General features: G+C 39.4%; 1 protein-coding gene across 8 annotated transcripts; it reads left to right on the forward strand.

The window, feature by feature from the left end:
• Positions 1-2,939: 2,939 nt before the first annotated feature.
• Positions 2,940-17,113, forward strand: LOC127449088 (protein Wiz-like). 8 transcript variants are annotated; one of them, XM_051712245.1, is made up of 8 exons: positions 2,940-3,165; positions 3,467-3,784; positions 6,707-7,246; positions 7,527-8,119; positions 9,849-9,899; positions 10,052-10,531; positions 10,923-11,234; positions 16,851-17,113. In XM_051712245.1, the coding sequence occupies exons 4-8, from the start codon at positions 8,101-8,103 to the stop codon at positions 16,976-16,978; spliced, it is 990 nt and encodes a 329-aa protein (XP_051568205.1). In that variant the 5' UTR covers positions 2,940-3,165; positions 3,467-3,784; positions 6,707-7,246; positions 7,527-8,100; the 3' UTR covers positions 16,979-17,113. The 8 variants fall into 8 exon arrangements, with proteins under 8 accessions (XP_051568205.1, XP_051568206.1, XP_051568204.1 ...); XM_051712246.1 differs by having other exon boundaries at positions 6,710-7,246; XM_051712244.1 differs by lacking the exon at positions 3,467-3,784 and having other exon boundaries at positions 2,944-3,165.
• Positions 17,114-18,004: the final 891 nt, after the last annotated feature.

The raw sequence follows: 18,004 nt of genomic DNA on the forward strand, positions 1-18,004 counted from the left end.
AATGACACAATTCGGTCTCCCATTATGCTCAAACTACTTATATATTTGTATATTTTAGAATATTTGGCAATAAAAGTGAAATATATTATTTCTATACTTATGATCAACAATCTAAAATAAATGGTTAAAATACATTTCCATCATTTTTTATTCGATTATGTCATTCGCAGTGCTTCATGGGATTGTAGATAGTGCCCCTGTGAAAGACGGTAAGTAAACCTTTTGCTTTTGGTCTGACTTTTAAAATACTTTTTGATTTAAATCAAAATTTGTAATGTTGTGATTCACCTCGGAGCTGGTTGGTTTAGTTCATGGCTTAGAACTTTTTTATGCAAAGCCTATGGGAAAAAAAAAATATTGGGAAAATACTTCCGGAACTCAGGCGGCCATATGGTTTGGGGAATCCATGTATCTCACTGGAAGTGAGTGGCTTACCTATAGCCTACCTGTACCTTCGTAAACAATTTTCAATTCTTTAGCTAGCATTTAATCTTAAAAATTCAGATTAAGCTAATCTTCTTAAATCAAACCATTTCATTCGCTATGGCCTTTTAAATCATACGGAATGCAACATCGTCGTACTCTACTACCTTCGTCCTCGTGTCGTGTTGTCTGTATCGATTAGTGCTGCCTAGTGCCACAGTTCAACTGTGCTCTTTTGATTAATGTGCCTGCCTTTCCTCCTGTAACCCCTGGTGACAGCGACATTTCACCACGGTAAGTTTTTTTTTTCTTTTTCTTTCTTTTTTTTTTTTTTTTTTACATTAATCTCTTTTCACCTTTTGTTTTAATATGGCTGACTACATGTTGCACACCGGGCAAATGTGTTTGATCAATTATCTTGCATGATAAATAATTAGCTCATGCTAGCTGCATGTGCGCGTCCGCGTTTTCACGAAATTGATGCAGGGGATAAAAAATATATATATCATTACCAACAAACACCAGTGAGTCCAGTCGTGGTTTAAATAAACGGTCTTATTCAGATTTGCCCACTATCCTTAATCAGAGGCGGAAATTTAAAACGAGCGAAGTGAACGAATGATTTGGCACTCCGTAAACATTCCCCTTGCATATATTCACCATGGTAACCATAACTTCCGCCAAACTGCATAGTTACTACAGTCATTGCTACTACTATATAAGCATAAAAAATCAATAGGAGATATCTATCAAACATAGCCTTTCTGAATGTCTGTAATTTTGATTTGTTTATTTATTTGTTTTTTTCTGTGAAAGTGGTGTGTAATACCAAATTATTATTATCACTAATATAATACCAGTTTTGTCGTAGTAACTGTAGTTAATATGTGTTTGGCTAAAACCATTATGAGTTTTGTAAGTTTTTTTTTAGTTTTATTATTTACATTTTATATTTTGCAGCTGTCCATGAAAATTATTAATATCTTTGTGCTGTATAATTTTTTTCTTGTCTATCCATAGATAAATTGCAATCTTGGAAGAGAGTGGTCTAAATGTGTCATCTGTGTTTTTCTTCAAGTGCCAGGATGAGATTCCAGCCATGGAAAAGACAGCACCAAATACAGGTGCATCTCAATAAATTAGAATGTCGTGGAAAAGTTCATTTATTTCAGTAATTCAACTCAAATTGTGAAACTCATGTATTAAATAAATTCAGTGCACACAGACTGAAGTAGTTTAAGTCTTTGGTTCTTTTAATTATGATGATTTTGGCTCACATTTAACAAAAACCCACCAATTCACTATCTCAAAATTAGAATACATCATAAGACCAATAAAAAAAAAACATTTTTAGTGAATTGTTGGCCTTCTGGAAAGTATGTTCATTTACTGTATATGTACTCAATACTTGGTAGGGGCTCCTTTTGCTTTAATTACTGCCTCAATTCGGCGTGGCATGGAGGTGATCAGTTTGTGGCACTGCTGAGGTGGTATGGAAGCCCAGGTTTCTTTGACAGTGGCCTTCAGCTCATCTGCATTTTTTGGTCTCTTGTTTCTCATTTTCCTCTTGACAATACCCCATAGATTCTCTATGGGGTTCAGGTCTGGTGAGTTTGCTGGCCAGTCAAGCACACCAACACCATGGTCATTTAACCAACTTTTGGTGCTTTTGGCAGTGTGGGCAGGTGCCAAATCCTGCTGGAAAATGAAATCAGCATCTTTAAAAAGCTGGTCAGCAGAAGCATGAAGTGCTCCAAAATTTCTTGGTAAACGGGTGCAGTGACTTTGGTTTTCAAAAAACACAATGGACCAACACCAGCAGATGACATTGCACCCCAAATCATCACAGGCTGTGGAAACTTAACACTGGACTTCAAGCAACTTGGGCTATGAGCTTCTCCACCCTTCCTCCAGACTCTAGGACCTTGGTTTCCAAATGAAATACAAAACTTGCTCTCATCTGGACTGTTGCCCAGTCCTCTTTTCAGTTCTTCTTCTCCTTAGCCCAGGTAAGACGCCTCTGACGTTGTCTGTGGTTCAGGAGTGGCTTAACAAGAGGAATACGACAACTGTAGCCAAATTCCTTGACACGTCTGTGTGTCAGTCCATTCCTTGTGAAGTTCACCCAAATTCTTGAATCGATTTTGCTTGACAATCCTCATAAGGCTGCGGTTCTCTCGGTTGGTTGTGCATCTTTTTCTTCCACACTTTTTCCTTCCACTCAACTTTTTGTTAACATGCTTGGATACAGCACTCTGTGAACAGCCAGCTTCTTTGGCAATGAATGTTTGTGGCTTACCCTCCTTGTGAAGGGTGTCAATGATTGTCTTCTGGACAACTGTCAGATCAGCAGTCTTCCCCATGATTGTGTAGCCTAGTGAACCAAACTGAGAGACCATTTTGAAGGCTCAGGAAACCTTTGCAGGTGTTTTGAGTTGATTAGCTGATTGGCATGTCACCATATTCTAATTTGTTGAGATAGTGAATTGGTGGGTTTTTGTTAAATGTGAGCCAAAATCATCACAATTAAAAGAACCAAAGACTTAAACTACTTCAGTCTGTGTGCATTGAATTTATTTAATACACGAGTTTCACAATTTGAGTTGAATTACTGAAATAAATGAACTTTTCCACGACATTCTAATTTATTGAGATGCACCTGTACAGCTAAGAAAAGTTCTGCCACTTTTCCCATAGAGTGTCTGAAGCCAGACTTAAATAAAGATATGGATGACTCGGGTTGTAAGTACTTAAAAGACACCAGAAATTAGATGATAAACTCTTCTTAACTCTGATACACAGGCTCAATTTATATTAAGGACTGGACATTGTTTTCTTTAGAGTCAATGTGAAATGCAACCAGTTTTACTTATGTAATTTGATATACACTCACCGAGCACTTTATTAGGAACACCTGTACACCTACTTATTCATGCGATTATCTACTTATTCATGTGATTATCTACTTATTTGTGCGATTATCTACTTATGTGATTTTCTACTTATTCATGCGATTATCTAATCAGCCAATTGTGTGGCGCAGTGCAATGCATAAAATCCTGCAGATACAGGTCAGGAGCTTCAGTTAATGTTCACATCGACCATCAGAATGGGGAAACAATTTGATCTCAGTGATTTCGACCGTGGTATGATTGTTGGTAACAGACGGGCTGATTTGATTATTTCTGTAACTGCTGATCTCCTGGGATTTTCATGCACAACAGTCTCAAGAATTTACTCAGAATGGTGCCGAAAACAAAAAACATCCAGTGAGCAGCAGTTCTGTGGACGGAAGTGCCTTGTTGATGAAAGAGGGCAATGGAGAATGGCCAGACTGGTTCGAGCTGACAGAAAGGCTACGGTAACTCTAAACCCTCTGTACAATTGTAGTGAGCAGAATAGCATCTCAGAATGCACCACATTGTCAAACCTTGAGGCGGATGGGCTTGAATAGCTGAAGACCACTTCGGGCACTTTATTAGGACCATAGTGTTCCTAATAAAGTGCTCGCTGAGTGTATATACAAGTGATACTGGATAAAATGTCCTGGGATTTTGATTTTATCCATCTGATTAATTGGATCATGAAAAGTAGGTTTAACACACCAGAATGAGGGCAGATGGTTAGAGAGATGGGGTTTGAAAAGTAATAGGGATTTGTGACGTCAGCCGAGAAGCATGGATGTTTCAGAGACCGTGCAAGTTATTACATTTTGGTAAAAGATTAGACAATGAAAAAGGATCAGAAAAAGAGTAAGGAAGTGAAAAGTGTACATTTTAATTTAGTGTTAACTATAAGTAATCGTTTGCTTGTAAGCTCTTTAAAGATCCCTGACATTCAGACCCTATTTACACCTAGTGTTAAGATGAATTTCGATTGATTCGATCACATGTGGTCAGCGCTAAATACAGGCCTAAACGGGTTCTAAAACGTTTTGTGATCGGAAAAGCGGCATACAAAGGTAGTCATAAACGCATATGACCACATTGCATTTGAGGTGTAAACACTTATCCATCCTGAATGCATCCCGGACAGCAGCAAAGCACCACCCCTCACCTGTCAATCAACTGCTGCGCTAAAACAAGAGTTGAAACTTTGCTGGATATGAGCGGCTTTAAAAGGAAATAAATAACTGTCCTGATGGAACATTTTATATAAAGCAGATACATACACAAGCACGGGAACTTCACAGATCTTCGTCATTAACTATGTTTCCATCCAAGGGTTTTTTTGTGACAAAAGGTGTAGCGCATCAGTTTACTGATAGCTGATGGAAACGCAAATTATCGCTAAAATTTCACAAGTGTTGACATAATATTTTTCCGTTTAACTCGAGCACAAACTCTATGTCGATACTTTAAATATTGTGGAAAAACTGGTTTGGAAACACTTTGTCGAGAAAATTGCCATTAACACAAAAATATTGTCACTTGACAGAATTTACCCCAATCGTTAGCCTGTGTTTATCATGACGACAAGGTATACATCCTTGAAAGCCAATTTATTATACGTGAAGCATTACTCGCACTGTTGTGGATTGGTCTTAACGGCATACCTGTACAGGTCCGATGCTGCAAACACATCTGCGTCATGACACTTCCAGGAGTGCCAGCACAAATATCTTGTATCATGCACCTATCATCGACAAGTGCACGGAGAACAAATGAATGGCCACATATTAATATTAATTTAATTTATTAATGTAATCGCAGTAGCCATCCGTTTATTTATTAAAGTTGCTTTTCCACACCATTCAAAATAATAGATAGCAGTCATGGAATTAGCCCACAATACAAAAAACATATAATTTCTGTGCACAAAGATGTTTTAAATAAAAAAAAAAAAATAAAAAAAAACGAATACTTGGAGAAAAGCTTCAGTGTGCTTTTTTGGAACACTAGCATGGCCTAATTCTATAAAATTATTGTTTAGTTTACTTTTGAAAAAATGCCGGCAAAATTCCCTGTATTAAATTTAAAAAATTACCAAACGAAAAAAACATTAAATTAAAAAAATAAATTACCAAACGAAAAAATTAGATTGTTGGGCATATGTAATTGCCTTTTCTTTACACAAACTTAAATTAGCCTTACCCTGTTCTGTAGACAAAAGAAGTTGGCTGAATGACATTCTCAGAATGTTCTGCACTTTTTTCAAGACTGTAATCTATCAGAACTTTGTCCAATGCTGAGTTCACGTTCAGAAAACGAGCTTTTGAACATTAGAAAACTTTTAAAAATATTTTAAATCTAACCCTCTTTAAAATGGATGGCATTTGCTGAGCTTCTTCACAAAATGTAAATTGCATTATGACGCAAAAATTTATTTTAGATGACAATCAAGTTCAGTTGGTCGTTAAAAGTTGCTGGACAAATATGCGGGACATAATGCAGTTGTGATGGCGACGCTTTAGATTAGAGGATTGTTCAAAATAGCCTATTGAATATCAGGAATGTATCATATGTAAACCCTGATATTACACCGCATCAATTTTTCTTTAATAATTGTGCACACAGCATATCGATGGATGGTCCTTATACTAAGACCGAAAGTTTCCCCACTACTTGGTGCAGGTTGCCAGTTTGAACAGGGCCATGATGATTCACTTTGGGGTCGGAACCGGTGACAACCGGCAGAAGATGGCAAATTTTGCAAAAAATATTTTTTTTGCATTTTCACTTTGTCGATAACAAAACAGCGCAAAAAGTGGATGGAAACTAGGTTACTGTGTCTGATATCAACACAGATGAGAAGCATGAACATCCGAAGCTCCTTTTATACAGGTAATCCACTAAAGTAATGGTTAATTCTGCTCAGAATGTTGCGTTTGTGCTTAGATTTCATTTCAACTGCATCAGGGAGTAAAAACGCGCCGGTTTTATTCACGCTTTCTTTGTCTTTTCTGATTTTTTTTTTTTTTTTTAGATTTATTATAATGCGGTAACACACTGACATAGTGATTGATGTATGACGTCATTAAATCAGAGACCCTCCCCTCGAAATCTGAACACAAGTGGTCACAGGAGATGCATTTAAGTGACCAGGTGTAAACAGCGATGTTATTGGTTCACCAGAGATGCATCTTAATACCAGGTATAAATGGGGTCACAGTTGCTGTTTTACTTGAACAAGATGGTTGTTAATGTTGTGGTAATTAAACTATAGATGCTTGAGAGAATTACAACTTTCAAATTAAAAAATCTGGATGCATTTGACATAAAATATTAGTTCACAATCCAAACAGGTGTCATCATATTGTGCATTATAATTTACTTTCTTACAGTAGGTGTCCATGTTTGTGAGGGGTGTGGGACCAACTTTGAGACAAGGCGAGGTCTCTCCAGTCACGCCCGATTTCATCTCAGGCAGCTAGGCGTGGCTGTGTCCGACAGCAGTGGAGCACCAATAGACCTCTTGTACCAGCTAATCAAAGAAAGAGGTGGAACTCTACCTAAACTCAAAACTCAGCACAGCCCTGTTAAAAAATCCAAAGCTCAGTCACCCATCATCAAAAAGGATGCTGGACCCAAACTAAAGATTAAAATATCCAACCTTGTTAAGAAAAAATATGCCATTTCCTCATCGTCCTCAACTGCTGTGAAAGGATCAGTCAAGTCTGGTCCACGTTCTTCGCCTCTGGTTGTAGCGAAACCTCGTAAAGTCTCTTCAGAGGGGACTGCAGTTTCCACGTCATCTTTATCCTCTGCTCTCTTCAAGGCTGTTGAGTCTGAGCTCAGTGATGCCAGTCCATCTACCTCCTTCTCACTAGCCTCAGTCAAGCCTCTCTGGGCCCCTCAGGAAACAGACGCTCCACTCAATTTAAGTAAGTAACAGTAAAGCATTTAAAGGGGTCATATCATGAGGAATAACATTTTCAATGACCTTTTGAGAGAAAAATGTTTATTGAACCATGTGAACACAATATAACTACTGGAAGTACTATTAACCTACTGGAAGATTATTTTTATAAGTAGACGGAAGTACAAGATGTTAGAAAACAAAAAACCTGGGCTCTGTAAAGCAGGCTAGTTAAACTGCAAAATGAAGCAAACTTGTGTGTAACGTTTGAATCAAGTTTGCAATGTGCTTTGCTTTTTCAACAGCAACTATGATGAATTCTATAGTGAGGGATGATGTCCATGTGTGTGAATTGTGTGGAGCTTGGTACGAGATGCGTAAAGGTCTCGCCAGTCATGCCCGGTCCCACCTGCGCCAGTTTAATGTGAACTTGGACTCTAAAGGTGCTCCCATAGAGGTGCTCCATAAATTTATTCAAAGTGAGGATTTCCAGAAACAGGCCAGTGCCGTGCAGCTGGAGGGTTTTACTGTCTTTGAAGATTATACTTCACCCTCCTCCACTCCTTCTACCTCTTTACCCACCAGCAAACATCCCTCTCTTTTCCCTGTCTCATCCAAAGGACTGACTTCCATGCATCGAACACCACCCCCAAAGAAAAAGAAGAAAAGTTCACTAGATGTATCAGAGAGCATGACCCTTGGTGGAAAAGCAGCATTGAAATTAATATCTTCAACCAAAAAGAAGAAAAGTTCACTAGATGTTTCAGAGAGCGTGACCCTTGGCGGAAAATCAGAATTGAAATCGCCTACCCCAACCAAAAAGCAGAAAATTTCACACAAGGTGTTTCAGGGAGCTTGCCCCTCAGCGGAAATAAAGAAATGATATCACCCTCTCAAGGTGAGTTTGTTTTTCCATTTTTATTTTTATTATTTTTTTTTATTTTTTATATTTTTTTTGGACTGTTGGTGGGCGTTTAAAAGCAAACATTTACAGTTATATATTTATAACAATGAATGTGCCAAATATTAAAGAAGAAATGCTTTTTGTCTTAAAATTAATCATTATGGCACACATCATAATTTAAACATTTTTATAGAAAGTGATTGAAAATAATTCCGAAAAGTCCTTTTGGCTTAAAACAACATCCAAAGTAATCAAACACACAATTGAAGATTGTATTTAAAAAGTCTTGTGAATTGTAATGAACATTTGTTATACAAAATAAATCATTAATATTTTAATCCAATCAAAAAATAACAATTCTTTCTTTTTAGTTAAACTTTTAAGTGGGCTGTGAATCGATAATTTTTTTAAAACTAATTAATCACATTTTTCTATGATTAATCGCAATTAAATTATGGTACATAATCATCATAAATATATTTACTTTATATTTTGTCTCAAAGAAATTGGTAAGTCATAATTTATTTTAATTATTTAAATATCTACATGTTAAAATGTACTTTTTTTTTTTTTTTTTTTTTTTTTTTTTTTTGCAGATAAAGTTAAACACATTTTTACAGGTATTAATCTTTGATACAAGTATATGTATACATGCCATAAAATCAGTGACATGTTGTGATTACAATTAGGGCAAAATCTTCTGGTGTTTTCCTGTGGACTTTTTTTTTTAATAATAGGATCAAATGGGCAGATTCAATTTATATCAAACTTTATTGGCAAGAGAAACTTAAGTGTACATTGCCAATGCATTAATATACACTATACATACAGATATAAAACATATTGAATGATTAAAAATTCTATTTATGCCAGTGTTAGCCACAGAAAGTGGGGAGAGAATTTTCACCCATTGTACAAAGTGCCTGGGTTTGTTCCTTGCAGGCAGCAGATGCCCTAACCCTGCCCCCCACCATAATCACAGCCTTTAAGGCTGAGTAGCCTGACAGGAACAACGTGGGGCACCTTTCTCCTATCACGTGAAGTTTTAGGAAGTAAAAAAAAACGGATACTGCATTCATATTTTTTAACACGTTACAAAATATTAATCGTAGAAATTAACACTAAATTTCCCAGCCCTACTTTTTGTTGTTTGCTTTGATTCTGAAGCAAACCTCTCCATCACACATTCCTTTGCCTAGTTTCACATTTTGATTGTAGCTTTCCATGGCATACAGGAGAGTGTGTTTACATGCACATCAATACACTGATAACTACCAAAAACATTGTGTTCAAAATATACAACAACAAAAGAAAACCGATTTAACATGAGTTTGTAAATTAGTAAAAGCATTGGGATCGTTCTCTACCTTTGAAGTCAAAACGTAAACAGGCATGCACACTTGTGCACATTGGATAAGCCGTCAAGAACGGCAGTATTGGTATTTACATACAATGCAAAATTTATATGTGCCGAATAGTTTTAGCTTAAACCGTTGATGAACTTACCCTGATAAAGGAAGGGCATTTAATAACATGACCACATACATTGTTGTCTTATTAAGCATATTCGGTGCAAGATCATGCATGTAAACGCACTCGTTGACAGCTAGATATAATAACGCTCTGTACAATAGAGTGGGATTTTGCACAACCAAACATTTATTCCAGTTGACAAGTTTCTATCAGTTTACTTTTTCAACTGGTTTATCACTTACCCCTATAGGTTTAAAACTTTGCAAGATTAAGAAATATTCTGCTGTGAGTGTCCTGTTACGTAAGTCTGCATCCAATGATGAACAAACAAAATTCTTAATTTCTATCTTTAACTACCCATGATACCATCAGATACAGTTATGTAGCAAAAGAAAAAAAGTGTCCTAACTCATATGGCTCTGATCAAATGAGACGTTCTTTTTTACACCCAAGGCGAATCATCAAAAGATTTCAAATGTGAGTTCTGTCACGAGACGTTTAAGAAGAGTCAGAGCTTGGCCAGCCACGCCCGCTACCACCTGCGACAGCTGGGCATCACCGAGTGGACTGTCCGCGGGTCTCCCATGGCCACTCTGCAAGAGGTGATGGCCCGCCGTGGTGCTTCTGCTGGTTCTCTCAAACCCCTTGGGTCACCCTCGCTGCCCCCACTTGCATCCCCTTCTTTGTCATCTACTGCACCGCCTCTGCCCTCATCCCCTAAACCCATTACTCAGTCTTCCTCTTCTCCTCTTGTTCCTCACAAAGTCCCGAAGGCCAGGAAAGGCTCAAGCACTGTGGTCCTAACACCAACGGATGAGCCTATGGAGGTTGATACCTCTATCTCAGAGTTTCCCAAGCCACGAAGCTCACTGACCATGCCTTTACCACCCCAAAATGTGTCTGATCCCACCACAGTTAAACCACCAGTGACAGGTGTGTAACATAATTGCAGTGCTATTCGCTGATACCATTCCTTTAACAAGTGGTGAATTCTTTCTCACATGCAATTGCTTTATTGGCTGTTAATGTGTTAAGCTTGTGATAGAGCAATATCAGAGCAGTCTTGGCACGGGAGAGAATGCAGACACTGCTACTTTTAGAAACGTTCCCCGCTCCGGGCAAAATTTTGCAACTGTGCTTCCCATGGCACACTGCTCATATACTCTGGCAATGAATTCAGTACCAAAATAATTTAATCGATTGATTCTTTTTAAACTTTATATTTCAGTCCAATTACTAGCCACTTGAAGTTTTTATGTTGTTTTGTGAATCACTTAGTTGACCTTGTTCAGTTTATAACGTCATCTGTCATTGCTTTCTGCAGCCCCCAAGCCTGAGCAGCAAGACCCCACTCAGTTTGTGTGCTGTGAATACTGTGGCGAGATGTTTGATAGTCGTAAAGCCCTCTCCTGTCATGCACGTGGTCACTTACGACAGCTGGGTGCGAAGTGGTCCTTAAAGGTGCCGCCCATAGAAGCCCTGTATGTGCTGATGCAGAGGGAGGGCACAAAAAGGGCATCAGAAATCAAACCAGAACCTGCCGTAGGGGCGGCAGTACAGTGGAAAAAGCCAGAATCCTCACCCCGCACGGTTACTCCATCACCTGAGAAAACAGCCTCGGAGAACACGACTACAAGTATGCAGAGCTAAGAATGTCACTTTTTGTTAGTTTCATAGCATCTGAAATTATAATGGCCCAAAAATGCACGCAAGGCAATTGGCATACTAACTAATATTTATGTAAGAAAATAGTATTTATTACGTACAGTATACTGTGCACAGTATGCAAGGAATACCCGAGTATTCCTGAATCATATTCCCTGAATTACATTCTGTGCCACAGTGTAACTAGACTGCATCCAGAGATTATTGTGAATTAGGGCTGCAACTAACTATTATTTTGATAATCAACTAATCTAACGATTATTAGAAGGATTATTCGACTATTCGGGCGATTATTGCAACGATTAATCATTAGCTCTAAACCGACTATTCAGCTTGTGCCCCAACTTAAAAGGTTGTATTAAGCGTGCTTGCTAACAATAAAGAGGACAAAATTGTTATTGTTATCAATTATCAAGTGTATTTGTCTTTTTCCATTTAAAATTGTCTAAAAATCCTTAAAACAAGATACATTTACTTGAGACGTAACGTATAAGATATTTAGACTTGCTTTAAGAGAATGTATCTTAAATATAAGTGTATTTTGTATATAACTGTATTTTTCACTTGGTTATACTTCTGCGAGTGCAGTAAAGACAAAATACACTTATATTCAAGATACATTCTCTAAAAGCAAGTCTAAACATCTTATATGCTGCTTCTCAGGTGAATGCATCTTTTTTTTAAAGGATTTTTAGATATTTTAAAGTATTTGTAGTTTTAATATTATATTCAACATTCTCAGATAAAAATAAATAAAAAAATGTGCAGTATAGCTGCTAAAGTAAATGTACGTTGTTTTAAAGGAGTTTTAAATATTTATATTGGAAAACAAGCCAAAACAAATAAAATGTATTTTGTTGCAGTGTATAATGGGGTGAAGACTACCCTCTCTCACCTTTTTGTTCACTTCAATCCATCTTTAACTCACAAAAAAACAAACTCTCTCTTATTAATAAAGCTGCGTATCGCCAATTTTCTTCACGATAAGAAATGCACAGTGACATATATTATGATTTAGTAAGTTGCCATCATGTTATAATCTAGCTGCATTAAGCGCACGCACTCGAGGGATGAGTGTCCCCGCGACAGAGTGTGCCTCGGCCGGGTGCAGTTTCAATCTCTCCCCCTTAGATCGGGACACTTCGCGCAACTCATAGAAGAGGCGCTGACCGCACAGAGAAATGCCAGTTTCCTTGTTATTTTAACTTTAATAAAGCTATAACGCATTAAATAGAACTGCATTAAAGATGTAACGCTGAGGTGTTTCCTTTAAAGACGCTCGACACGCAAGTTTTGCTTAAGCTGAGCATCAGCTCTGGCTCTGCTTATTCCACAACAAGAGTGCTTCTGTATTTACTTATTTTGTATTTTTGCATTATAATTCCCTCATACTTTGCGATCTACTTCACCTGAAGCTGTTTGGAAAGTTTAGAGTGCGTCTGGACTGTGAGATGTGTTTTCTTCCTCAGTCAGGCGCGAGCTGCAGTGCTGCTCTTGTGTGCAATCATTAGAGTTTCATATGATCTTATGTTACGATAAGATCAAACGACTATTCGACATTGAAAATTTTTGTCGACAACTTTTTATTGTCGATAATGTTGACTAATCGTTTCAGCCCTATTGTGAATGCTAACAGATGTTTTTATGCGAGTAATGTGTCATCTCCGTGTCATATCTTGTGTTCTCCACTCTTACCTCTGTGCTACAGGCTGTGATGCCACCTGTGAACTGTGCGGTTTTGATTTCGAAAATCGAAAGGCACTGGCCAGCCATGCAAGGGCCCACTTGAGGCAGCAGGAAGTGTATTGGAAAATCAATGGCTCTCCTATTGAGACCCTGACTGCCTGGATGCACAGTGAACCGGGGAAGGTAGCAGAGCTCCACAAACGCTACATGCAGGGGCACCTGCATGTAGACAGGCCTTGTTTAGACAGGCTGCATAAATCTTTCCTTTTTTTTTTTTTGAGTATCTGACTCAGATGTGTTCAGAACAGAAAAAAACACATCCAGACCACATTTGAATGTGGTTTGAAATTAATTTGAATTGTTTTTCCTCATTTGGGTTATGAACATCATACCAGTAGTGTAACTACAAGCAGTCCAGTGTGGGTAGCCGCCCTGGGGCACGGGGTGAAAGAGGGACCCAAGATGGCTGCCCCAAAGGGAATGATTAAAATGACCGCAAGCTTGAGGACCGATGAAAACGAGTGCCCCCAGAAGGTGGAAACGACGTTTTTGCTAGACATTTTAGTTGGAGGCGCAGCTCTGCTGTTCAAGAGATGCAGGCGAGGGAGATGAGCAGGTGCGCTGGTCAAACTCCGTTGGCATGGATTTCGAACAGCGCTGCCGAGTATTCACTTAGCGAATCTCTGCTCTCTTCCTAACAAAACAGACGAACTACATCTCCTCACCTGCACAAACAAGGACTTTTCAACCTCTGCTGCCTTGTGCTTCACAAAAACATGGCTGAGTGAAGCCATTCCGGACAGCCCGTTACATCTGCTGGGCTTCCAGCTGTTCAGAGCGGATTGCATCGCGGAGTTAACGGGGAAAACGAGAGGCGGTGGAACATGCTTTTATATCAATGAAAGTTGGTGTACAGATGTAACGGCGTTAAAGAGGATGTGGTGTCCTAATTTGGAAACGCCCTTTATTAACTGTAAGCCTTTCTACTCACCGCGGGAGTTTTCCTCATTTATTCTGATGAGTGTGTATATCGCACCAAACGCGTGTTTGAACACAGCGCTGCAACAGCTGGCTGATCAAATCACAGACACAGAACAACAATACCCGGACTCAGTTATTATTAGTCTTGGGGATTTTAACAAAGCAAATCTCACGTGAACTGCCCAAATACAAAAAGCACATCACATGCCCCACCAGAGACAGGAACATACTGGATCATTGTTACACAACAATAAAGGATGCATATCGCTCTGTCCCTAGAGCAGCTTTGGGACTCTCTGATCACTGTCTGGTTCATCTTCCAACCTACAGGCAGAAATTAAAATCAACCAAGCCAGTAGTAAGGACTGTAAAGAGATGGACCAATGAAGCAGAGCGGGAACTACAAGCCTGCTACGATTGCCCGGATTGGAGTGTTTTTGAGGCTGCAGCCACAGACCTGGACGAGCTCACAGATACTGTTACATCATATATCAGTTTCTGTGAGGATATGTGCATTCCTACTAGGACTTATTTAAAGTTCAACAATGACAAACTGTGGTTTACAGCAGAGCTCAGGCAGCTTCGTCAGGCCAAAGAGGATGCTTACAGGGGTGGGGATAAAGTCTTGTACAATCAGGCCAGGACCTCACTGAACAAGGAAATCAGAGTGGCTAAAAGAAGATACTCTGAGAAGCTGAAAAACAATTTTTCAGCTAACGACCCTGCATCAGTGTGGAGTGGCAACTCACAAATTACAGGACTCCTACCTCCAACCCTGTAGGGAACCAACAACTGGCTGACGACCTGAATGTGTTCTACTGCAGATTTGAAAGGCCCAATCTCACACCCCACACCCACTCTGACCTTCACTTCACGCAAACACCAACACCTCCTGCAACCCCCCTCCTCCCCACTCCTGCTACTCAACCTGCACTTAAGATCTGTGACGATGATGTGAGCCGTGTCTTTCGGAAACGAAAGACGAGGAAGGCTTCAGGCCCAGATGGCGTCTCACCAGCGTGTCTTCAATCCTGTGCTAACCAGCTGGCCCCCATCTTCACACAGATCTTCAATAGATCACTGGAGCAGTGTGAAGTCCCATGCTGCTTCAAAAGCTCAATCATCATTCCTCTCCCAAAGAAACCAAAAATCACAGGACTTAATGACTACAGACCTGTTGCCCTGATGTCTGTGGTCATGAAATAATTTGAGAGACTGGTGTTGGCCCACCTGAAGAACATCACTGGACCCTTTCTAGATCCCCTTCAATTTGCTTATCGAGCAAACAGGTCTGTGGATAATGCAGTCAACATAGGACTGCATCATATCCTGCAACATCTGGACAGACCAGGGACATAAGCAAGGATCCTTTTTGTGGACTTCAGTTTGGCTTTCAACACCATCATCCAGCTATACTCCAGAATAAATTACACCAACTCTCTGTTCCCATGTCTATCTGTCAGTGGATTACCAGCTTTCTGACGGACAGGCAGCAGCTTATGAGACGGGAAACACACTTCTAGCACCTGTACAATCAGCACTGGTGCCCCCCAGGGATGTGTGCTCTCCCCACTACTCTTCTCCCTCTACATCAATGACTGCATCCCCAAGGACCCCTCTGTCAAGCTCCTGAAGTTTGCAGATGACACCACTGTCATCAGCCTCATCCGAGATGATGATGAGTCTGCATACAGAAGGGAGGTTGAACAGCTGGCTGTCTGGTGCAGTCAAAACAACCTTGAGCTGAACACGCCCAAAACGGCAGAGATCATTGTGGACTTTAGGAGGAACACCCCAACACTGACCCCCCTCACCATTCTAAACAGCACTGTGGCAGCAGTGGAGTCATTCAGGTTCCTGGGCACTACCATCTCACAGGACCTGAAGTGGGAGACCTACATTGACCAAAAGGCCCAGCAGAGGTTGTACTTCCTTCACCAGCTGAGGAAATTCAACCTGCAATCTAATAAAGAATATAAGCAAAATATTGTTAATACACAGTGGATAAAACAAAAGCCTTAAAAATACCATCATAAATTAAAGACAATAATGATACTGTCGCTGCTGATACAGTTTTACTCAGGAGTCATTGAGTCTGTCCTCTGCACTTCGGTAACTGTCTGGTTTGGTTCAGCTACGAAATCAGACATCAGAAGACTACAAATGACAGTTTGGACTGCTGAGAGGATTATTGGTTGCCCCCTGCCCCCCGTTCAAGAACTATACACTTCCAGAGTGAGGAAAAAGGCTGGAAAAATCACTCTGGACCCCACTCACTCTGCGCACTACCTTTATGAACTGTTGCCTTCTGGCCGACGCTTCAGAGCTCTGAGCACCAGAACCGTCAGGCACAGGAACAGTTTTTTCCCTCAGGCTATCCATCTCATGAATGGTTAAATTGCCCCATTGAGCAATAACTATGTGCAATACACAGTTTAGTCTTTTTTGTATTTATCCAACACATCCAACCTCTTCTGCCATTTCATTCCTCTGGAAAAAAACAAACAAAAAAAAAAACATTTGCACTGTACATAACAGATTGTATTAGATTTGCACTACCCATGTGTATGTGTATGTATGTATGTGTCTGTCTGTACATATGTGTATTATTATTTTTTATTTTTTATGATTATCTATGTCTTGCTGCTGTTTTTGTATTGTTGTACACTGGAAGCTTCTGTCACCAAGACAAATTCCTTGTATGTGTAAGCATACTTGGTAATAAAGCTGATTCTGATTCTGATGTTTACATAGAAAAACCTTTCTAAAACAGCATATCAAGGCTACTAGTCGTGAAATCGACAAGTGTTTCTGTTCACTTGAAACACACTGTTTCCTATTCATGATAATCTTATGAAAAAATTGCAATGTAGTGTATAATTGATATTCACAAAAAGGCCTCTTTGTTTCCCTCTTTTAGGGCTCCAAAAGAAGCTCCTCCTCTCCACACCCTTCCTCAGACTCAGAGTCTGTCCATCTTGGTTCTCAGAAAGCTTCATCAGTGGCTCGAGTCTCTGCAGTTCAGCCCCAGGTATACCAGCTTTCTAAAGGACCTGCGGGACCAGTACCATTTAGAGAGGGCAAAGCAGGGATAAGCCACACTTCCTTATCACAACACAGGACACAGCCCTCACAGGGTGAAGCTTCACTGTCCTCAGACAGCATGATCCAGACCCCCGCGGCCCGCAGTGAATTTGGCTTTCACTCATCTAGAGGTAGGTGATATCCAAAAATATTCAAACTGTGTATATACAGTGGGTTACAATGGTCAAAGACCACTTTGTGAAAATGTATGTGTTATTTTATTTCTTCATTTACACCTGGAAACAGATAAATAAAAAGTTAAGATAAAAAAAAAAGTAATACAAATGGAATGAGGCCATTCCATTAAAATACACACTGTTTCAAAAGTATAGCCACAAGGCTTAAACATTATACATGTTAACATGATTTTGATGTAAGAAAATCACTTACAGGTTTACCGCCATCACGTCATCATGGCAACGAAGTTGTGATATCTGTGTAGTTATGTCCCATAAGGTTATGAAGCAATTTTACAACACTAAAATCATGTTAACACATATGTTTATATTTTGAGACAATTTGCAGTGAGTATTTGAATGTTAATGGACTGGCCCCATTCACTTCCATTAATGTAATCAAGTTTTTCTGCTTTTTTTTTTTTTTGTTTAATAAACAAACAAATTGCCCTTATTGTGATATTAATTTACAATTTTGAATTTAATGTTAACCAATAAAGAAAATATGCATAGTGCCAGTCACTGTCTGTGAAAGAAAATAATTAAAACAGTGTCATAAAACCAGCTAATCAAGGATCTTAAATGCAAAAGCATGCCATGAAATAACAGCCAGTTTACAGCCCGAATCACCACTCTTTCTCTACGTCTTAGGCTGTGAACGACATCCTCCTAACCATTTATCCCACCATGAGAGCATATCAGGGGAAACAGAGACTTCAAAGCCCTCTCGGGCAGGAAACATTCCGTCCTTGGTGCCTAGACCACCAGATACCAGCCTGGTAAAGCTGGTAGGGAAGGTGTACTCTCTCAAGTG

Source organism: Myxocyprinus asiaticus, chromosome 12 (assembly GCF_019703515.2).
Source record: "Myxocyprinus asiaticus isolate MX2 ecotype Aquarium Trade chromosome 12, UBuf_Myxa_2, whole genome shotgun sequence".
Lineage (NCBI taxonomy): Eukaryota > Metazoa > Chordata > Actinopteri > Cypriniformes > Catostomidae > Myxocyprinus > Myxocyprinus asiaticus.